Source organism: Thunnus albacares, chromosome 4 (genome assembly GCF_914725855.1).
Source record: "Thunnus albacares chromosome 4, fThuAlb1.1, whole genome shotgun sequence".
NCBI lineage: Eukaryota > Metazoa > Chordata > Actinopteri > Scombriformes > Scombridae > Thunnus > Thunnus albacares.
The window spans coordinates 14,235,342-14,259,110 of NC_058109.1; the positions used below are offsets into that span (position 1 = coordinate 14,235,342).

Consider the following 23,769-nt stretch of genomic DNA (forward strand, 5'->3'; position numbering starts at 1 on the left):
TCTTATCAAGTCAATTATTCTTTTTTACACTGTTTTTCTATCAATAACATTGTTGAAATTACAAAATAAGTCAAAATTAGGCAAAAGTGAGCCTATAAAATCAAATTCAAAAGCCACCATGTGTAATTTGTGGCCTAAATAAAAATAAAAACTCCTTCTCAGCCCTTTTAAACCGCCACATTCCCAGAAATAACACAGAGCACACGAAGCTAACACCGACTGATAATCATGTCTTTGAGCTTTGACTTTTAGCACAAACTCTTCATTCACTTCACACAATTATTTCCATCAGTGCTCACTTCAGTGCGGTCCTGTAAAAATCTGTCAAATCATTAGCTGAGCATGCTCTCTCCATCCGTTTCCTGCCTCACTCCAACACACCATTATGGGCAGAGATTAGAGTCTAAATTTGAATGCGAAACTTTACTTTTGTGCAAACTGTCTCATCAGTGGTCGAGCCCGTAGCTGGTGCCAGGAGGGGAACCGCGGCTGCCACCATGTAAGCACAGGAAAAAGCTTCATGGAACACTGTCATCCCTCATCAATCTGCTCGACCCCGGTCAACCCGGCACGAAAGACAAAAGAGGCAGAAGAGTGCTTCCTCCTTCAAATGTGAGGGAAGTGGTGTGCTCGCCGTGATTAGTTGTGAATGGGACGCAGCAGTGTGATTGGTGGAGAGAGCCGGGGGTCAGGCGTTCTGCCAGGAGCTCATACAAGGCTGCTGATTGCTATTCATCCACTGATTACAGTAATTTAGATCTGCAGCAGGCCAAAGGGGGCCTGTGTCTGGCAGGCTGGCTGCTGCTGCTGCTCTGTCTGGGGGGTGCAGTTTGGTTTGCTTAGTGATATTTTTTGTTGTTGTTGTTGTTGTTGTCAGAAATGAGTGAATGAGGCTGGGAAAAGAACCAAACAGAAAAACATTACAGCTCCAACAGAAAAAAAAGAAAAAAAAAAAGGTGTGATTTATATTCTCTGATCTGAAAGTCTTGGAGGGTTGATGAGAGTGCTGACAAAACATAAATATCCTTGTTTTTATTGAGGGAGGATGTGTAATTAGTTATTAAAATATATGAACTATATGAAGGATTTTATATCAAAAAGCTATAAATTAATTTTAGCAAAATGATGCTGAAAATCATCAATCAATATTTCACAGATGTAGAAAAAATAACCATCATGACAGAAATCATTTTGTAAGAATCTCATTTGGGATTTAAACACTTAATTCACAACTATAATGAATTCCCCACATGCTGCACGTCTCAAATGTCTAAAAAGCGTAGCTCTAATTTTGTGAAATAAAAAAAAATAAAAAAAACTGAACATTATATGATTCATCAGTTTTGTTCCTTTTGTCTTTCAAATGCTCGTTCACCTTGAATAATCAAAGTTGATGAGGCAGTTAGTTGCAAATGGTTTTTTTCCAGGAACTGTGGCGATGATTAATCAAGGAACGGAGCAGCACTGGCCTCTCCACCCGCACACATTACGAGGTTAATCTCTCTATTGATTATAGCGGCAGAATGAACCAATACTTCACTACACATTTTCTCTATTTCCTTGTATGTGTGTGTGTGTGTGTTTGCTTCTTTCCGTTGATACAACTGTAGATTTATATGAATGATGTTTGTTGATACCATCTTTTCTACCACACCCATTACCCCATATTGAAAAAATAAATCATGTTAAACACAATATTAGATTCACATTTATTGACAAAAAAAAAAAAAAAAAATTCAAAAGTTGTTCTTTCTACAGCAAAACCTAAGGTATTTTCACAGGAGTATTAAAAACAATGACTTGTGTAAAGGGCATAAATATACATTCTGACGTCTGCGGACAGACGTCTAAAAAAAAAATCTTCACCATGATAAAAGCTGGACGTTGTTTCAGTGATGAAGACGATAAAAGGTCCACAACCACACTTTGATCACAGCAGGAAACAAATGTCCCTGTAACTGGGGATCAGGACTCCCTGGGTAATTATAAAGATAACACTGTTTCAGAGATATCTTCTATATCTTTACCCCACATACACAAACACATTCACATATATACAAACACAGACAGAGTCCATAGAGAACATGTGTAAGTGTGAACTTGTGGCCTCCTGTTTTGGTGACTCCACATCATGTCCGTGTGTGTCATGTGTGTTTAGACAATATGTGTCCATGTGCACTGCTCCCCGGGTGTTTGGACTCACACTGCTCGCCCTCTGGGATGCCGCTTCAGAGGTGACCTAGTTCTCCTGATTGTCAGCAGAAGGCAGTTTCATCAGCTCGCTTTGTGCTGAGGCACTGAACTGTGCCTTGGACCCTGGGACAGGCCAATTGGACTTGTGTAATGAAGCTCATCACACACATGCACACACACACACAAGCACACACACACACACATGCGTACACGCTCCCGCTGCTGTCATCGTGTTCAGGGCAGCAGAAATTATAACAGCCATTTATTACCTTCTCCTTTATCAAAGAAATATGATTCCTCGGTGCCGTTTCTGATGCGTTCGCCGCAGTGCCGTTATGGTCCATTATGGGGAGGTGACAGAGATGGAGCAGAGGGTGTTGATAGATGTTGGCCGGCTGTCATTACTCCGTCTATCGAGGGGAGCGTGCGAGACACTTCCCACAAAATGGCCACGGAGCACCAACATGGCTCCGATGGCGAGGAGTAAATGATTCACATCTGACGATCGGTGCAAAACGTTAAACACATTCATTTGCTGCTCGTGTGCGTTCGGAACAGCTTTGAGTAGCAACACGATCACAACGAAACTGGACTACCGCAGTGATGTCACTGCCTCTTCACAGCAGAGTGTGTATGAATGAGCAATATTTACACATGACATTTATCTTACGTATTGTTTAGGAGGAACAGACATAAAGAGATCCTTCAAAAAAACAAAAAACAAAAAACAACTGAGCATGAAGAAATATGTACAAGAACACAGCAAATTCCCACACTGAGTATGGGCGACTTATTATGAGACACTGTTACACTGAGCGCAACAAATCCACATTATCCTACAGTCTCTCTAGCCTACAGAATACTCATCAAACACAGAAGCAACAACGGTGTCACATTCATATAAATAATAGTCCCAGTTTACCCCAAGAGTCACTTCAGCACTTTCGGTTCCATTCATGTTTAAAAATGAGAACTGAAGACCAGCTTCACTGTCTGACCTTAACAACTCCCTTTAGAGGTACGACAACTGTCCTTGAGGTTGTGACACCAAATCCCCTGGTGTCCAATAAAAAAAAAAAAAAAAAAAAGTCTCTTTGTGCACGGTCCTGTACAGGTTAGGGGTCCTTGGAAGTTCATGGATTTTTATAAGGCCCAGGAGATCGCAGGGTTTCACAGATAAGATGATAATCAGTTGATCAGGGTCTCTTTCCCTCTTTGAATGGCACAGATGAAGAAAAGAAGCCAACGCAGAGAAATCCTTTGTTTACTTTGTGATCAAAATGCCTGAGCTGCTTAATGGCCGATAGAGGGAACAAGCAGACGAGCAGGAGAGAGAAAAAGCAACCGAAGAGGATCAGTTAGCTGATTAATTGATTGATCAGTCAGTAACTGTATGTTTAAAGAGAGCTGATGTCTCCAGGTGAGCTTCTGTTCCACTAGCTTTGGATTTTCAATGTATTTTCTCCTGTTGCTCTTTTTTATTATCAGTATTCTTTAAAAAAACAACATGATACAAGGATTTTCTGTCCATATTCTAAGCTAAACGAGTATCTTCTACCGTCAGTATGTTAACATGTGCTTAAATAACTGAGTTACAGTTGACCTTCTCCAGTAAATTGATTTCTTAAACCCCATGTAAACAAGAACCCTGGTTGCCATACTCGGGGTAGGTGATTACATCTTTTGATTTCTTCAGGAGAACGCTTGATTTCTCTGCCATATATTCTGGTGACTGTGTTTCTACTTGTCCTTTTACACGCGCATAACAAAGGCTTCAGACATGGAAAGTGACAGTAGAGTGGGCGGATGAAAGCAGAGATAATTACACAGAGGGATGTGTTCTAGTATTTACAATTATTCCATCTAAAGTCGAACTGATTTGCATTCAGCAGCTACAGCTCCCGTAAGTCCATCTACACTATCAGAACCTCTGCGGCTGCAGTTGTTGAATGTTAAAATAGTTATTGGAAAAACAATTTCTGGTGATTTAAGGTGAAAATAAATGGACCTTCTAGTGATTGCTGCTGCCTCCAAGGTCAAGAATGAGTTTTCAAATTCAAAATAATTGTTTTCTTGCATAAAATAAGAAAGTGTCCAAGGGAGTAGATACCAATTCAGCTTAAAATATGGACAGAAAAACCCCAGTATCATATTTCAGCTTTTAGGGAAAATACATCCCAGTCTGGCTGAGTTATGTGGAGCAGAGGCCAGCCCGGGAAGGGGGGTGGGTCTCCATAGCCAGAGGTGCTCTGCATCCCCATCTGCTCACTCATGGTTGGAGATGATCGCTCAAGAGAAACTATGGCGAAACAAACTGCCCAGCCGCTCGCTCTCGCCTCTCTTTTCTATGCGGCAGGTTCTCTGTCGGAAGTAATGAGTCACGTCAGCAGCTTTGCTTGCAGCATCGCCGCCCTGCAGTAACGCAGGAGAGAAATGATGGAGAAAAAGTTAAAAAAAAAAAAAAAAGGAGAGAAAGGGATGGAAAGAGACAGAAAGAGGAAGGTAGAGGGGAAGAGGATGAGGGCAACGTGCGTTCATCTGATCATAGATTGTTTTTAGATTCTGCTCCTGGCAGATCTGTTTCTGCTTCCTCCATCTGTTCATCTGTCTCCTTCTCCTTGTTGCTCTGAGGATGAAAAAGACAAGGAAGACAGTGCTGTGTGGATTTTTTTTTTCTTTTAGGGTCTGCCTTTGCCCTTCCTCAACGACCTGTTTCCAGATCTGTCCGTCCATCCATCCATCCTTCCACACCCTTCGTGTCACAGCCCTCTGCCGCCGTTGGGTTTCAGCTTGATGACCCACTCTCCTCCAGAGTTGCTGTTGTACAAATCCAGAAGGTGTGTGTCTGGATCCAGGCAGTGCTCACCTGCAGAAAACACACACAGACACACTTAGATTTTTAAGAATCTAAATTTAGGGTTCAATTTATGAATTAATCAGGACTGCGACTAACATTTACTTTCATTATCGATTCACCTGCAGTTTATTGTCACAATTAATCAATTTGGCCTATTAAATATCAGAAAATAGTGAAACGTCCATCTCAGTTTTCCTGAGTTCAAATTGATGTCTTCAAATGTCTTGTTTTGTGTGACCAACAGTCCAAATCCCGAAGATATTCACGTCACAATTACATGACACAGAGAAAATCAGCAAACATTCACAAGTGAGAATCTCTAACTAGGAGTTTTGGGGCATTTTTGCTTGAAAAATTAATTAATTAACTGTCAAAATAGTTGCCAGTTATTTTTCTGTTGATCAACTGTTCGATTAATCGATTAATTGTTTAAGCTCTAGAATCAATTCAGGACTTGTGTTTATATCAAAACATATGTATAAGTCAGTAGTAACGTGCAGGTTCAGAAGTTTTCCATCACAAAGTTGAACTGACCGAACAAGTTTTGTAGTCAACTCTTACTGTTCAGCTTGTCAGGTCTCCTGTGAGAGCACAGACATGTGTGTAATAAGCATTTGTCTGCTCTGATAACTGCAGATGCACTGCTCGTGTCTCTTCGGTGCTTGCATACTTCATTACATAAGACCTTGCTTCCCTCATCAGCTCAGTGAGCATAAAGACATGCAAATGTAAGCGCTGCTCTGATCAGAGAAAATGGTGCAGCCACTTTCACTTACCGATATTCCCTCCCACCTCGTACAGGGCACATTCTGGGAAGGCTACAGAGCCATTTCTGTCAAAAGACACATAACACCGATGCATTATATTCTGCTTTCCATAAAGGTCAATAAAGCACATAATGTCACATTCTTAAAGGAAATATTGTGACAAGAATGACACCATTGCTTGAAAAGAAGTGTAAACTTACAGTAACTACTTGGTAAGGAAACTAAAGTTATCATTATATTGTATCTTTGGAAATCTAAGCTGATGTTGTTTATGAGTGACAACAGATAAATGTTTTGTTAAATATTGTTACTGTTTGAAAAATCTACTAGAAGCCAGATTCAAACCAGTCCTGATTTGATTTAAATTTCTGAGCCTCTGCTCTCAGTTATAGAAACACAAAAATACAAAAAGTGCACACAGCATTAAGATGAGTAGGAGGCCGAGGTTAGTGTGTGGTCATTAAGCTCTGTGCAGCGCTGTACCTTCGCATTTTGCCCTTTCCGTTGTCTGGGCTGCGGATGAATTGGCGGTGAAACTGGGCGAGCAGGTCTGAGGCTCGGGAGTTTACGTTGAGCTGGAACTCCATGGTGCTGCTCATCAGATCTCCGACATGGATCTTCACCGTACGGCACGGCTGCAGGGCGCAGACACAGTTAAAGAAGATTCATTATCATAAAAACTTTGGATTTGACTGCAGTGAGACAATTAAGTTTCCCCACAATAGACCCTGTTAAATCTTTTCAGTGATATATTAACATTAGGATTTGTTCCAAATTACATTTGTTGTATTAAATGATGGCTGTAATTATCAATCCTGTATATTTTAACGGTTCCAAAATCTGACATTTGCTTTTTCTGTGGTGGACAGAAAGCAGAGTGTATGAAGCAGCTAAACCAGCTGACCTCTGAGGTGTTTTTATCAGGTTTTTCCCGGCTGTCCGTGTGGATCTTCCTCAGCAGGTTCTTGATGCGGCGATCGTAGAACTGGTAACGACGGTTGCTGTTCTCGTTCAGCTTACGGACCTGGCTCATGAGGAAATTAGGGATCTGAAGAGAAAAGGAAAAGACTTAATATCAGTACATGTAGAAAAAGTATAGTATAATGGCTTCTAAATCATTCAACTATTGTATTCAATATTTTGTTAAATCAACAATCCTCTCCATCACCTACCGTCCAGAGCAGGTCCTGGTAGCGTATGAGGAGTCTCATAACATCAGCTGCCTTCTCCGCCTGTCCTTTCTCTGCTCCCTCAGTCAGTCTGCTGGGAACGGCCTTGTGGAGGAAGAGGTTGGGAGCCATGATGGTTGCTACGGCCCACAGGTTCATCCTGTTCCTCTTCTCTCTGGAAACCACCTTACTGAGGAACTCAAGGAGGGCCTGAGGGACACACAGGTGGAGACACACATACAGATATGTGAAATCAAGTGCATTTCAACTACTTTTTTTTATTTTTTATCAAATTGGATGCAGAATGGAGGTTGAGCTTTCACAGTTGTACAGAGTTGAACGACTCTCTTTTACTTTCAGCTGAACAATGTGCAAATGTCTGCACACAGTTTGTTTGAGGGGCCACTTATACTGAAGCACAAAATGGAGTAAAGTGAATTATCACAGTGACTGAATCATCTGTAACACACCTCCACTGAGAAGCATGTTAATGCACAGTAAGTTTCAGCTGCCTCCACTGGAGTCAAAGTAATTAGTTCAGGTGGGTTTTATGCTTCTGGATGCTGTAAGCAGAGCTGAGCTGACTGCACACTTGTGTCGGTCAAAGTGATTCATGGTTAATGCAAGCCGTTATATAACAGAGCAGAGTGTTTAAAATGTGGATTAAGAGCAGAACAATATAGTAATGCATTATGAAACAGCGCTTTGGTCTGTTCTGTTTCATGGGGGTGTAAAATGGGATGAATTTTAGACAACCACAAGAAGAGCATGTAGGACTGAGGTGAAAAATTCTTATCATAGCTCTACCTCAGAGGTTGTCTTACAAAGCGCAATTTTACACCTCTGCCATCAATCACGAATCATGTGAAAATCGTGCAGTGTTTTTACACTTTATAAAAGTAACTACTCTCCAATTTTCCAAAAATGTTCTGCCATGTTCTCAACTATACAGATAACACAAGAACTACAGTAAGATTCACAAAAGAAACTGGATTACTGCCAGTAAAACAAAGGCTTTTTATATGACTAAAGCTGGTTTCTCCAGTAGAAACCTGGTTATGATAAAAAAAAAAGAATATGAGATTTTGGAAAATATGCTTATTTGCTTTCTGGCAGAGAATTCGATGAGAAGATTGATACCACTCTCATATCTGTACAAAGCTGGAGTCAGCAGCCAGTTAGCTTAGCTTAGCATAAAGACTGGAAAATCTGCCTACAAGCACCCTTAACGCTCACTAATTAACATATTATATCTTTTTTTTAATTTAATCGTTTAGTCTGTACACAAACTGAAGCGTAAAATGTGCTGTTTTACAGGGGGTGGGTGGATATGTGGGGCACTATTTCTTGGCTGGGAGCAGTTGCCTGGCAACCAGTGGATCCTCCAAGAACTTAGTGGAAGTGGCGGTAGCCTTATGTTTACTGTACATGTATGAGAGCGCTATCAATGTTCTCTCTTTCCACCAGAAAGCAAAAAAAGTGTATTTTCCAAAATGTTGAACTGTTCCTTTAACTGGTTTTAATGTAAAAATGATGTTGACAATTCAACAATTAAGCTACAAAACAAAAACATCTGATTACTTAAGTGCATAAAAACATCAAAACATCAGTATCAGTCTATTCCAAATCTGCTAAAATGAAACTTGAATGTCTGTCTCAGAGCGTCATGGACTATTTCTGTCTTCACTTCATGACATGCATTATTCAAGTGTTGTGGAATGTATGTGTGTGTGTGTGTTTGTGTGTATGTGTGTGTGTGTGTGTGTGTTTGGTCTCTACCTTCAGTGTGCTCCTGTTGGGCTCAGGCAGTAGCAGGATGAGCAGGTTCAACATGTGGAGTTTCTGTTTCAGCTCTGTGATGTCTAGAGGAGGGAGGGAACAAAGGTAAGACAGGTTGAACACACACACACACACACACACGCACACACACACATGCTCACACTCTTCATTTCCTCTGTGTTTGGCTAAGAATAATGGGATGTCTAGAGATTAATGGCATTGTGACAGGTGGCCATTAGGTTTGTTAGCTTATGTCTCTGTGGTCACGTCGTTCATCACTTTGCTGATTCTCCTCACCAACCACAGATCAGTGAGTCATCAATCAGATTATATTAATATCAATACATTTTTTATTAAGGTGAAACTAGTATGAAAACAGCTGATCTTTCACACTTCTCTGTCACTGAGCATGTATTTGCGGCACAGCAGCGACGCCTCTTTAAAGGCTATCAACTTGTTCATCTTAATGTTGATTTCTCAGTCGGAGCAGAAAAGATAAGCGTCACACAGTGCTGTCATCAGGGTAAAGAGACTTTAGGTAATTATGATGTGAACCCTGCTGAGCTGTCTGGAAAAGTGGGCAGTAGATTGTTGAAGACGTGTAGAGGAAGAAAAGGGGAAATGTTGTGTGCCTGATTTATACGGGAATTATCTTAAACTTGACCAGATATAAGACACTTGGAGATGATCTAATACATCATAAATACATCACAATCACTCATTTCAACAGCACTAACTATAAAGGAGCAGTGTAACACTGTTCTGAAACTGAAAGGTCTCAGGTTTCATACCAGCAGCAGACATGTGTCATGTCTCTCTACATATTAGCCTCACCCAAAATACTTTACCTATGATGTGTGTGTAAATGTGACATAACCCTGTTTGCACATTCTGTTCAATGCTTACTCAATATTCATCTAATAAGATTAAAAATTGTGTGTACTTTGCATAATAACAACACAACAATCCTGATAAATATTTAATTTGGAAATTGGGATCTTTAAATTTGCTACAGCTGCTGGTGTCATCTTCATCACATGTTAAAAGCTGAGAGTAAAACCAATTGTTAAGTAGTGTATTCATGTCAGGTCTGTGTCCACTGACCTCTGACGGCGCTGAAGGTGTTGAGGTACTCGGCGGTGAGCAGAGGAGCAGGAAGCTCCCGGATGAACTTCTTGAGCAGTGCGGCAGCATCGTTTGGACTCACCTCATCCCAGCTGACCTGCCCTGAGTAGAAGTTGGACTCTAAGTTCTGCTGTAACAGCTGAGGAAAGAGAACAAATAGAGATGTTCAGAACAGTTAATTTAACACTTTTCAGTTATTTTATTACAGTGTCACTAATACTGTAAAGGTCTGTTCTTATGAACACAGACGCAGTTGTTTGGGCGGACTGTGACTGATCATGAAGATCAGTCATGAATGATGAATTATGGCTTTAGTGAGTTTATACATTACACACAAAGTTTTCAGTGCTCGTAAATGTTACATTTTCTGTATCCACAAGTCTTGATGAGGAGAGCCGTTGAGCTGACATGTCTCCGGAGCTGCTATTTGAAACTCATTATTACTAAATGAACTCTTCATGACTGTGGACCTTCAAATACAGGTATACTGGATACTTGCATTGTTTACTGTGTCCATTTGTGTATCTAAAAGCAGGAAGACAGTATGTTGGGCTCTGCTAACAAGATAAATATATCAGTAATATAAAATATATCAATACACTGATTGTCGAGCTTTTATTCAAATGTGTAAAATTTACAAACATTTTAATGGTATTTATATTTTAATTTTGTAAAAAAAATAGTTTGGGGAAATACTATTATAGTAGTATATCACCATAAAGTAAAGAATAAAAAAAATCCATAATCAATTAGCAAGTATTTGATTGATATTTCCTAGTAAGTCCTATAAGTTCTTCTCCCTCATCAGCACTAAATGGCGCCCTCTTCTGGCCGCTTTGATTTAATTGATTCACCAGCTACTGTACATGTAAGGAATTAAATACAGTATTATAAAGGGTGTCTGGCAGCAGCAGCTGAAAAAAACATTATTGATTTAGTCTCATAAGACCTTGTTTTCTAAATGTCAGCTGTAGTTAAACTCAGTAAAGCTGGCTGAGTTTCTTCACAGCTGTTCAAGCATTTCTGACATTTTACAGTGTGAATATTTTGGCTGCACTTTTGGTCAGGACACTTTTTTTTCTCTTGAGACAGCAGACACACAGGATAAAGACAAAATTGAAAATGAAACACAATAATTTGGTGCCATGTCAGCATTGTGTCACTGAAATAATTGTGGATCTAGATGCCGCACCTTGATTCTGGACTGAGACCCTGGAACCCGCAGGATCCCCTCTGAATCCACTCCTTTCTTCTCCAAAAATGTCAACAACTGCAGAGACAGAGAGAGAGAGAAAGGAGAGAGAGACATTAGCAAAGAGTCGGGCCTCGGTAGATAAGCATCTCTTGCTCACCTCTGCTGGTTATTCTCAGTAACTGCTGCGACATACAGGGTGTGGTCAAAGCATTTCACACACAGAGGACATTGAGGTTGTTTTATGAGCTCTATCTGAAGATGTGGTTTGTAGATTCAACAGATGCGATAAAATGTGCTGAACACATGTTGTGCAAAATATGATCAAAGATGCAAATTGTCATCTTGTGACAGACCTGCAGTGAATAGCAGCTAGAACACATTTTAGGCACTTTCAAAAACTCAAATGAGCGTAGGAACAGATAGTACAGACAGCATATGAAACCATGTTGTTCATTTAAATAGGTTTTCTATTATCTTCCTCACACACTTCATTTATCAAATCAGTAATGGTGAAGGGTCTGTTAAGGTCATTTTTACACAAAAAGATGAGGGTTCTCACCGACTGCAGGAAGAGAGGAGTCATGGTGTTGGGCCTCACTTTCTGATCGTTCTCCAGCAGTGCGGCCAGCGGCACCCCGAAGAGCGTGCTCTCTGTGAAAGACCAGCGTGTCATTTAGTTGTCTATCTTTCTCTGCTTCACATTAACATTGAGCCAAAACAGGATGAGGCAGACATTCTCATATATTGTATGTGTGTGTGTGTGTGTTTGTGCCTGCATGCATATTTTCATGTCATTGTTAGCGTATCTGTGTGTTTACGAGCATGCTAACATACGGTAATTGCAGTGTGTCAAACTATGGCTGTTAATCAAAAATGCAAAGATGAATTATGACTGATTCATTTAGTGCTTTAAGAATGAGTCATCCTTGTTTGTTCTAGTTTTCAGTGCTATTTTTTCTTACAGAATCATGTAAAGGATTTTGTAAAGACACAAGAGCACATTTAGATTTAAAACATGTTCACTCATTTTGTAAGTCCTCATAAAATGAACAAATCACATAAGAGTCTTAAAGAAAAAAATGAGGAAAAAACTAAATTTGGACCTGTTAACTGTTCACGTGGGAAAGAAACAGTTTGTGTTTAGTCAACGAGTCAGGTATCTGTTTGAGCCATTGTTTTGCTCTGATTTGATTGGCTCACAGTCAGAGGCAAAGTATGAGAACAGACAAAAAGTAAACAATGCTAATAGTTAAAATGTCATCGTCTACAAAAAAACTAGCCATCTTCAGTATTTGTTTGTCTTTCCTCTCAGTGCATGCCACTTACAGTAGCACGTAGGTGCTGCCATACCTGGGATTTTCCTCTTGCCGGTTTTGTGCCTTTTGACCTCTAACTCTAAGAGGTCGCACAGCGCCGTCATGTCGATGAGAGCCAGCTGACGCACCTTCTTCATGTCAGTGTGGGAGAGATCTTGGATACGAGTCACTCCTAGACGGCACTTGGGGCAGATCACCCGCTGAGAAGGTGAGAGTGGAGGGAAGGAAAAGAGGAGAGGAGGGATTAGAGTTGAGAGTTAGACAGTAGAGGTGAAGAGGGAGAGAAAGAGGAACACATTCAGCAAAAAAAAAAATAGAAGAGCAAGAGAAATACTGTTGTGTCTTTAAGTAAACATAAACATTTCAAACTCACTAATTCTTCTTTTGGCCTGAAGCAATTCAATTCATTCACAAAAATAAATCTGCTGGACTCTGTTACATAACAATTCTCCTTTTGTTCTGGGATAATTCCTTCATTCCTTTATTCTGCTAAATCTTGTTACGTATCTAACCAACAGTGAAAAACTGATTAACAATTGCCTTACAATAATATTTGTGTGTGACAATGTGTATTAACAGCTTTACATTAACTTCTAAACTCGAACCCAGTCTGACTCAAAACGCAAAATATTTTGGTCCAAACAGAGACAGAAATGTACAATGATTTCTGGTACCAACTTAATTTTTCCCTGATCTGTTGCCACTAATTGTATTTTTCGGTTTCGGTTTTCGGTTTCAATACTTAAACTGAACACAATCCAATCACAATCAACAAGAGATGCACTTCTAACTGCCTGCAGACAAAGTTAAAGTGTTATAACTACTTTTTGCAAAATATACATGAGAGGGTTGAAAATTTAACATAAATGTCATGTTAAACCCCTCATATTGTATATTCGTCTTACAAATTACATCTAAATTGTGTATTTTAAGTCTATAAAGGCCTTGAGTTAAACAGAGACCTTTAAAATTCTCACCCTGTCAATTACTAAACTATTAATAGGAGTGCTTGTTAATCATGTACGTAAGTATCTGGACTTTCTAAAGAACAATGTGATTCTTTTTAAATCTAAAAATAGATTTTGGATTTAGACATGTCAGTATTTTCTTTTTTCATAACTTCACTGGAACATTTACAGTAGTTCCCCTAAAATTCCCCATTTGAAATAGCGTCTTATAACTTCCTCAGTTTTCCTGAAGGTGCTTACTGGCAGGGTGCCGTCCTCTTTCCTGCGTTGGCTGTTGTTCTGCGGCAGTTTGGCCTGTTTGAGGAAGATGACAGCCTGTTCACAGTAAGCCACATCGGTGATGAAGAATTCCTCTTTAGGAGCACCTCGCTGATGCTCTGGTGTCACAGCTGATTGAAAAACACATTCATAGATATGCACACAAACACACATACACCAAACTGTTAGTTCATTTAAGGAAGTTCACTGGAAAAATGCATCTCATAAAAGAAATTTGAATTTGCACGCCATGAGCAACGGGAAGGAAGACAAGCAAAAAATCTCTCAAGCAAATCTGTGTTCATGAGGAAATTCTCATGAACACACAGCTGACCTATTTTCTAACTCCTCCTGTTGTGGCACTTGTAATTGTTTAAGTGTCAATACGCAGAACTACTGATGACACAATTCAATGTGCCAAAATTTGACCTGTAACAGTATTATACCCAGTTTTGGTATTAGCCATGTATCTAAGATGTAGCATATGGTTCACTGTTGCTTGTGTACAGTCAGATGACAACTGTATTTTCACTGTTAAAACATCTACAACTGAATTACAAATGATTTAACAGTTAGTAAACATCCAGAAAAGAACTGTTTTTCTGTTAACCTTGATATTATTCTCAAAATACTGAGATTTTGGTGAGTGAACTCTGTACTGTGAGGACAGGGACCTTCTCCAGCAGCAGCAAGCAGAGATGAGGAGTTGCCTGGGGATTTATCTGAACCAATTAGAAGATAGATTACAGAGCTGTGACCTGATCCAGACAGACAATCCCTCATCGGCTCCTCACAAATCTGCTGCTCACCTGACTTCTTCAGGGATTTTTTTAAAGATATTTAAGACAATTAATTTGTAGTTAAACCTGTGTCTAATCTGTAAGATGATACAGATGAGGAAGTTCACCAGTTACTTCATTCAAATCTAACTGGGGGCTGGTTATAGGTTGAAGTCTTGTTCTGACTCAATAGATTATCAAAACAAGTTCACTTTTACTTGTTTGTTATTCCCTTTAGTTACTTACTTACTTATAATAAAGTGACTTTATTATACAAGTCTTACCTGATAGTGGTGTTTTGGCAACCGATGCCATACTGTTTTGGGCAAGGTCTTCACTATGCTGAGACTCAGGCAGAAGGGTCTGGTGAAAGAGAACATTTATTGACATGTCACAAACACATGTACAATACTTTCTGTAAAGAGCAACAGTCCTGTAACATTTTCTCCACCACTGGGAATAGGAATTGTGTTTTTTTTTGTGTCTGCTGAGCAGATGGACATGGCTACAGAGAGTGTTTCCATTAATAACAGACTGATAAAGATCTGAGAAACAGTGTCTCTGTTCCTCTCTCAGGGCTGCTCAGACAGCGAGGACAAAGCATGGCCTTTACATGTGATTTGCTTTTATTGTCACAGGTCAGCCCCTCTGCATGGAACAAGACAGCAGAATACACTGGAACAATGGAGAGTCCTAACAGTCATCAGGGACATTGGTATTTTTAAAATTTTCTACATACAACTGCAAAACAGGCGGGCTATGTTTGTTGGAAACTTGTGTAATAGCAAAACAGTAATCCTTATATCCTTCTATTTTTAGTTGAACTTATTTTTTTACTCTATTGTGATACTGCATTGATCGTCAAAGGAACAACTTCCTTGCATCTCTTCACCACTATGTCCGAGGTTGTAGTCAGTTACAGAACAGCCTCTCATAGACTGGTAGAGGAGTTGATTACTTTAAATAGTTTGTAAAGTATTTCAAAGTCCTGACCTGAGAGATGGGGGAGTTGAAGATGTCCCGAACGTCACGTGGTGCCGTTTTGTTCCTCTTGCGTAGGGACAACGTGTAGGAATCCAGTCGACGCTGGACGGCCTCAGCCTGAGTCCGTGTCAGAGTAGACAACAGCACCGCGTTGTCTACATCCTCGCTGTCCTCGCTGATGAGGTTCGACAAACCAGCATCAGCCAGCCACTGCTCCTCCTGTTCACCCTCTGAGACACACATACAACAAACACATTAAGATCCAAACAAGCTACATGTAAATACATAATGACAACAGCAGCCAGGTGTGGGTAAAATGCAATTTAAAATACTAATACAATACTTAAGTATAACTTTGATGTAATTTCATCTATAAAACTTCCTTTCATCCCTCCATGTCATAAAAAGTCCTTGTTAACTATTAGCTAGATTCAAACTAGTGATTTACTGAATTGTATTGTTTCATTAAAGTTTAAGAAATGTCTTAGCTAGTAAAGAATTTAGTCATCTGGGAAACATCTGTAGTGTTGTCCAATCAAAAGCAATCGCTATGTAAACAGGAAGTCAGAATAGCATCACAAGCTTAACTTAACTTAAAAAAAATATCAGTTTTAGGGAGGCAGACGATATATTAATCTTAACTGTAAGTCTTTTGTTTTGAGTTACTTTGTTTTATTTATATATGTATACATGGAGAAATATGTGTTGTGTATGTGTTATGTATGTGTTTCAGAGTTAGTAATATTTAGAAGTAAGTTTAGAGGGAGTGGGAAACATCTGCTTATGCTAATCTGGTTGATGTAATTAAGTAATTTAGTAAAATGTTAGTGGCATTAACATTTTGTAATTTTAAGTATTTTGTGTTATTTTTGTGAAATGTAATTTAAAATCTCCCTAGTTTACAGCATTTTATCAAGTGATAGGTCAGAAGTGTCAACAATATTCCATATTATCTCTTTTACTCATCACTCAGGTCATGTTTTAGCAAGCTAATGTTAGCTTTGTCAGCTAGTTCAGTTAGCTATGCAACAGTTACACCTGGCAGTTACTGGCTGTAAATGCTTTAGCAACAGCTAATCTCTATGTAAGAACTACTTTGTTTAGTGTAATTAAGTGATGTGTAAATCTCCCCTTAGTTAACACTTACATTACAACCAGGCTCAGTTTGAGCTTAGTAAGAGCTGGTCCAACTGGCTCTTGGACACTAGATACGATAACTAGTGAGTTTTTTTTTAAAATTTAACAAGGTAGACAATGAACATAAAATTGTTTACCCTTTAAAAAATAATGAGGCTTTATTACACACAGACACCCACAGTTATGCACCAAAATACAGACTTCAGAGGGTTTGCTCATAAACAAATTAAAACAGTGCTTCTGTTTAACATAACATCAAAAGCATCTATTAAAGGGTAGAATTAACACAATCAGATCATTTGAATGCACATAATAAAAGGGCATTCCCAACAAGTCAGCCTTCATGAATGGGTATTTAGCTGGTGCATATGAAACGATCCCTGCTACAGAGTGTTTGATAGTGTTGTCATGGTGATGAGCGCTACTTTGCTGCATGAGAGAAACCTGATATGTTGCCATGGCAAGCGCATCATTTCATGGAAGATCTCAGTAGCAGCTGTGTTAAAAATCAAAGGTCTGTAATCCAATCACATAAACTCATGATGATGTTTTTATCTACTCTGAATCTATCAGCACTGGATCTGCAGTATTTACCTTCTGACTGTCTGGAATCTCTCCTACTGCAGTCGAGGTCTGCGTAGCCACTCCCCTGTCGGATGGTCTCCACCTCACTCCAGAACGAGTCCAGGCAGAGTTTGTCGGGGTGCTGCTCCTGATCCTGGGAGGACGCTGTGTGCGTGCTGTGTGCGTGTTCAGCGGCTGCCTGGTCCTGCGGGCTGGCCCAGGGCTCCACGCTCATCTCGGTGGGGCTGGGATCTCTGGCACAAACATACACACACGTAAAGAAATCACACGCTTGCATGCAAACAAACCAGCAGAAACACAAAGACACATACAAACACGGGAGGAATGGTGAAGACTGAGGCAGCGTGGGGAGGATGAATCAGCCAGGGGAGCCCGGAGAGATGGAGAGACAAAAGGAGCGGGATGGAGGGAGGGCCGGAGTGAGGAGAGGAGATGGCGAGAGCGGACACAAAGGGGGGTCTCTATTGTTCTTGTGAAATGTGGCCTGGAGGCATAGTACCCTGCAGATCCACTAGATGTCACTGTAATAATGTGAGATCTGTTTTCCTGAAGGTTACACCCCTCCATCTACTGCAACAGATCTGTGAATGTAACCCACTAACAATAGAAGATGACACATGCAATGAACAACTCAAGAAAAATGAATCATAAGTCATCTACATATGCTCTCTGTTTCCTTTTATAACACAATTAGGGAAAATACAGTCTGCTTTCCCTGTGTGGGACATACTCAAAACAAGGGAGGGCACTGTTCTTTAACAACAATGGGACACACTCAGCTGGCAGACACACTCGCAGCCTCAAGCACTAAAATGTGACCTGTGGTTTACAGACACAGGAAGTGGTCAGCTGACTCACTCCATCGGTGTGCACTGCAGTTCAGTCACATTCCTCAAGTATGCAAATCTCACGAGACATCCATCTCTGGAGAATGCCAGATGGCTTATCAAGCCAACATGAACGCAGGGAGACAATGAAATGATAGTTCCGCCATGTATCAGAGCCAAAAATACCCATCATACTTTCAGTTATGCGATGAGCTTATCAAGATGTTTGTCATAAGAAACCTGTTGTGAGCTAGAGATTTGAGTTTCAATAGATACTTAATTAGTTAGTTTCTTTTCTAACAGTAATGGAGAAATAGAAAATTGTATTTCTGTAGAAGGACACATACTGCACTAGACAGGGTTATATTAATATCTCCAGAGTTATATTGCACCATGCACAGACAATCTGAAAAACATAAAGCAAGAAATAATGCAGACAAATGTGACTGAAACAGTTAAGTGAAAAGTATCAGACTGTATTCTAGGTGTGGTGCTGTTACATAATACTATAGTACAACTATTGTTTTACTGCTTTAAATCCCTCACACTTTTCAAAACTGTCAATTGGTATTAAGTAAAATAGGTCATTGATTTGCTGCTCTCTAAACCAGTGTGGTTACATTCCAACATACAGCGGAGTAGTAAGCAATGTGATGTGACAGTGCCAGTCAGTCTGATCTTTACCTTGTTTTCAGAGCTTTTCTCAAAATTGATTACTCAGAAAGACATCGTGCCTCAGCGTATCACATCACAACCGTGAAATAACTAAACTAAACCAAAAATTAAATGCACTGCAAGAAATGATGCATAGAGCCAAAGTAGTGGATCAGTATCAGCAATGATACTGAACACATCCGGTATATGTCAGACAAGCCAGATCTAGGCTGACAACTTACAATCATTTTCTTAATTCATTCATTAAGTGATTAATTAATCTGTCAATATTAGTTTTTTTCCAATTATTATGACTATTTGTTTAGTCCGTCCAGCAGAGAAAGCAACAAATCCTCTTATCTGGGAAGCTGGGAGCGATAAATGTCTTAGATAATTAATCAATTATCAAAATTGTTGTTAACTAATTTTCTGTCAGTTGACTCACTGATTAATTGACTAATGTTTCAGCTCTTGATGGATCCAGTTTAAATACAGTGTTTTAGTCACTGTAAGACTGCAGCATTGTATCTTTTATAAACCTTTTAACAATGTAATTTAAAATTTGCACAAACTTAAAAGAATGCGGCTGTATGAACATCTTATAGTTAAGAAGTGATGTTGAGTTATGCATTAAACAGGAATGATCCGATCAGTTTCATGCAGATTTTATGTTAAAGAAGAAAATGTGCTCTAGTTTTATATCAGCCAATATCAGCCGTGTTTCAGTACTGGAATCTGAATTAGGAGTGAGAATGTGGTACTGGTGCATTCTTAGTTCGCAGATGTACTGTATATTGTATATGCACACAAAAAGGCTTTTATTCTCACACAACATCTGGCTCACATCCCACCCTCACACACAGAGATGTTCAAAGCCACAACATGTGCTCACAACCTGTTACTCATATGGATAAAATACATGAAGCTTGAGGGATGAGAGGTCTGCAGACAGCTGAATCATAGCAGTGCAGACTTCTTTCCAACAAGAGAAGGTTTTTGTGCCAACTGCCACACAATTTTAAAAAATCAAATCAGGTTTTAGATGTTAAGTCAACAGAAAAATGTCAAAATAGAGTCACCACACAATCTACACCATCCATGACTGCAGGATTTTGAATGACATGTTTATGTTATGATGTCGCTTTTCACTTTACCACCAACAACTTCACTGTGAGTGTAGACAGCACTCTTATCTTTCACCAGAACATTTATGAATCTTGTTCTGCTCATCCAGCTCCAACTCCAGCTGTTTCTCATCACACCTACCTGGCTTTTTTCTTGTGGGAGGGTGGCTTCAGGTGCCTGTTCCTTGCCGGGCTTTGCGCTGGCCGGAGCCTGAAACGGTTCAACCTGGTGCGGGGAAACTGCATGTTGGTCCCGAGCCTGCTCACCACTACCTCCTCTCTGCCTCCCATATCCACAAAGCTAAAGGAATCCAGGAATTACAGTCCGGCACAAAACCTAGCTTTATCCAGTCCCGGTGGTTGAACAGCATGTGAGTGTGTTGTAAATCTGTCCGCTGCTCCAGTTTCTCTGTGTGGTGACAGGAAGTGATGTTCTAAGTCTTTACTGGGGCTTGGAGCATGAGTGGCGTGTTTGTGAGCTGAGTGGAGCTGGAGCTGGAATGTGGGAGGGACTGACGGCTACGTGAACATCAACACATCATTCGCACCTGTCTCCTCCCTTACCACCCTGAAGTGACACACCCTGCCTGCATGCCTGATGGCCATCAACTTCCTCTCGGGTTCAAACAGGAATGTAATACCTGCTACACTTTAAAACACCACTTAAAAACACATTGGCTGAAACACTTCAATGACTTGCTTTGTGCAGAATGGATGTAAACAATACACCCTCTAAACAAACAAGTGAAAGCAAATTTATCTTACTATGTCTCAGGCAGTTTATTGGCATCTTAGGGTAAGCTACTTGAGCTAATTAATCAATGATTCTTTGTTGAAAAGATGAGGCGTGTTATCACCTCTTTGCTTTGCTGTTACTGTTTGAGTCCTGAATTAAGTTAATCAAATAGACCAAAGGATGAAAATGTTTTCTCTCTTTCAAACTCTGTGTCAAGATAGCATATGGAAGTGGGCCATTTCAGGCAATGATGTGGCACTGCTGGCCTTCTCCTGGCCCGGACAAAATGTATGTGAGCCTGAAATGGCCCACATGTAAAATAGCTAATATGGCCTAAATATCCCAAATCAAATGTGGGCCTTTTTTGGTAAAGATGCGCTGCTCTCAAGTATGTGTATTCTGGATGTGGGCCAGTTTTGGTTTATCTGTTTTTTTCTTGGTTGACATACAGCTTGCTTGTGGCCCAGATCTGGGTAACAGGAGCGGACCGCCCAAGTGCCATCATTCCATGCGGTATGTGGGCTGGATGAAAGTGCCGAAATTGCTGGATTTGGGCCGCAGCAATTTTGCTATCTGGGTGGATTGCAAACACGCAATCTCAAATCAAAATAGCGCATACTTGTGGTGTGACAGCTGGTGACGTGCCACGTTAAATCCATTCATGCCTTATATGCACAAGACAGCTAAACTATTGCACCATTCTTGACCGCATGCAGTCACTGAGATCCTAGTTAAACTTCATACCGGGCCACAACTAAATAGTTGATATAAATAATTGTCAGGTGACTGTGTGGATGTGATGTATGTGTATAAGCATGAAGCAGAGTGAGAGAAACATCAGAGAAAGTTTCTCAAGTTCCTCAAGTGCAACAGGTCTGTCAACATTGCCTAGAAGCAGCACTATAACCCCCCTTCCCCCCAACCCCTCACCAAATCACTGACTCATCATCGCTGTTGTCATGCTGATGACAGCCTATATATCAGCCGAGGATGCAAACAGACAGAAAACACCTGGTAAGGTAAGGAGAAAAGTGAGAAAAGCATTCCAGTGGTTTTGACACGTGGGTAACGTTAGTGAAAGCCTAATATTTTCACTCATTAAATGTAAACACAGATATGTGTATTTTAAGTCTGCTAATGCAGGACTTAGGTTTAACTGTTTTGATAAAAGCTTGATGAACAATTTAGGGAATGTAATGTATTTCCATGAAAATTCAACTGAAACCTGCTGTGCAGCCTACAAAGAACCTCAGCAGTTACGTCGCCCTCCACGGTTTGACTCTACTTTCAATCTAAAAATGTAGCTGCTGTAAAGGTTTCAATCTTTAGCATTATAGAGATAAAAAAAACCCATCTTGAGCCAGACTCAAAATAACTCTTAGGGCAAGTGCAACGACAAGCGTTAGGTGGTAGGTCTTAAGTACATGGATTGTGTGGGCGTCTACATGCGCGCCTGCTATTTTGGTTTATGTATATGCAGCAGCGCAACATGCAAAAGTTCTGAGGGAAGGTGAATATAGATAACCGGGTGTGGTGATTATTAAATACTCTCCCAGACAATCACATCACTGCCCTCATAGCTCTAAGACAGTTGTGCCAATCAGAGTTAAACGTGATAACGACAGCTCAACAAACGGAAAGCCTTTCTTCAGGAAATGTCTGGGTGGTTCAGAGCGTCACGACATGAACACACATCACCGCAAATCTGCACGCAAAGAGAGATTTTCAACAGTTAGTTACTATAACAACGATAGAAATAAATAATGAAGAAATTGATTTGGCAAAGCAGTTTATATGATTATATCAGACCAATGCTATTATAGAATATAATTCCATTGTGTCTCGTCTTGTACATGGTCACATAGTTTAGTAATTGATGTTACACAACAGCGATTCCACTGCAGTGTGTTTCAAGGATAAAACACGAGACAAAGACGAAAAGGCTGATGAACTGCTAACCCGACATCGCCTTCATAAAAAAGTAGAATATTGCGTCATAATTCATAATGTTATAATGTAGCAACCTGTTGTCATCAAGTGATTTAGTGAAGGTAAACACAGTGAACAGCCGTGCATAACAGCACTGCGCTCTGGCGCGGCACTTCTCAAAGGCTGCGGCTTTATCAATATATCAGTCCTGCTGCCTTCAGATGCTGCAGGGATTTAATGAAATGAAGAAGAAGCTTTGCATACATACAGTTTAAAGCAGCTGTGGACAGTAGATACTATAAGAATCACCCATATTCATTTATAGATCAATGCAGACTGATTTACTGACTTTCCTGCTTTAACCACATTAAACATTATTTTCTGTGCCGATTTTGGTTGGAGAATATTTAATTGAAATACATTATTTATATTTTAAGTATTATTCGGTTGTTGCAGCACGTCTGCAGCAAGTATTTACTTTGATCCTGTTGATAAAATCACCAAAGCAGCAGAGGATTGACGCTGCACCACAAATAGACGCAGTTCTGAGGCGGTTGTTTTCAGGGCGACGTCTAGGACCGAATTTCAACCAAAATACAACAACTGTCTTTGTGCTGCTTCATTTGAATGAACCTCCCACCTGTCTGCACCTCTCCTCCTCTCCTCCCACCTGTGAATCTTGCGCTCTGCACTGGTCACCAAAATACCACACAGGCGCGCAAAGGGAGTTTCAAGGTCAGGAAAATAACAAACAGTCAAAGCGCTGCTTGCGCAAATCGTTGCGCCTCCATGAAAATACAGCCCACAAACTCATAAAATTACCTCAAACTAGCCAGAAAACATGCCATGGAATACCCCCAGAGGACAGAAAAGAGGAATAATGAAAGCTCAGAAAACTTTCCAAGTTGTTGTGCCTCCAAGAGGAAAAGCAGCACTGACTTATTTTTAAACCTGCTAATAATAGTCCGTGGCAGCAAGTTATAATGCTCTGTAACAAAACACAAACACATGCTTCATGCTACTTTTGTAAATAGACAATTGAAAACAGGGACTACTGAAAATGTCAGGGTGCTGGGATTGTTTCTTGTTGAATGGGCCTCACATTAACAAAGAGAATCAACAGGAAACCATCCACTCTTAGAGAAGAATGGACAAAATGTCAAAGTTGTTGTCAACACTTAATAGTCAGCAGCACTGTAGGAAATAACACAAAGTAACCCCCAACCAACAACTCCAGTAGAGGAATACAGTAATCCACTTGAAAAAGCGGCTCCTGTTGAAAGCAACAGTGTTTAATCCCTGTGGCTGAATTCCACAGCAAGCCTCTTAGCTTCCAGAGAATGCAACAGTTGGCGCATACGGCCTTGAGAAAGTGTTACTTCTCAAA

General features: G+C 40.2%; 1 protein-coding gene across 4 annotated transcripts in view; it reads right to left on the bottom strand.

Moving 5' to 3' along the window:
- Nucleotides 1-1,697: 1,697 nt before the first annotated feature.
- Nucleotides 1,698-23,769, bottom strand: part of LOC122980973 (rho GTPase-activating protein 40) — a 28,990-nt gene continuing 6,918 nt past the window's right edge. For 3 of the 4 annotated variants that reach the window (XM_044349445.1, XM_044349442.1, XM_044349444.1), the window contains exons 2-15: nucleotides 17,122-17,345; nucleotides 15,400-15,620; nucleotides 14,691-14,769; nucleotides 13,610-13,758; nucleotides 12,436-12,601; nucleotides 11,645-11,736; nucleotides 11,083-11,160; nucleotides 9,870-10,029; nucleotides 8,766-8,848; nucleotides 6,990-7,196; nucleotides 6,722-6,865; nucleotides 6,301-6,452; nucleotides 5,827-5,882; nucleotides 1,698-5,059 (exon numbers count right to left, since the gene is read on the bottom strand). In XM_044349445.1, the coding sequence (XP_044205380.1) occupies nucleotides 4,953-5,059; nucleotides 5,827-5,882; nucleotides 6,301-6,452; nucleotides 6,722-6,865; nucleotides 6,990-7,196; nucleotides 8,766-8,848; nucleotides 9,870-10,029; nucleotides 11,083-11,160; nucleotides 11,645-11,736; nucleotides 12,436-12,601; nucleotides 13,610-13,758; nucleotides 14,691-14,769; nucleotides 15,400-15,620; nucleotides 17,122-17,326 (1,899 nt within the window). In that variant the 5' untranslated portion in view covers nucleotides 17,327-17,345 and the 3' untranslated portion in view covers nucleotides 1,698-4,952. Of the gene's footprint in view, nucleotides 5,060-5,826; nucleotides 5,883-6,300; nucleotides 6,453-6,721; nucleotides 6,866-6,989; nucleotides 7,197-8,765; nucleotides 8,849-9,869; nucleotides 10,030-11,082; nucleotides 11,161-11,644; nucleotides 11,737-12,435; nucleotides 12,602-13,609; nucleotides 13,759-14,690; nucleotides 14,770-15,399; nucleotides 15,621-17,121; nucleotides 17,346-19,859; nucleotides 20,831-23,769 lie in introns of those variants that run through there. The other variant, XM_044349443.1, reaches the window with a different exon arrangement.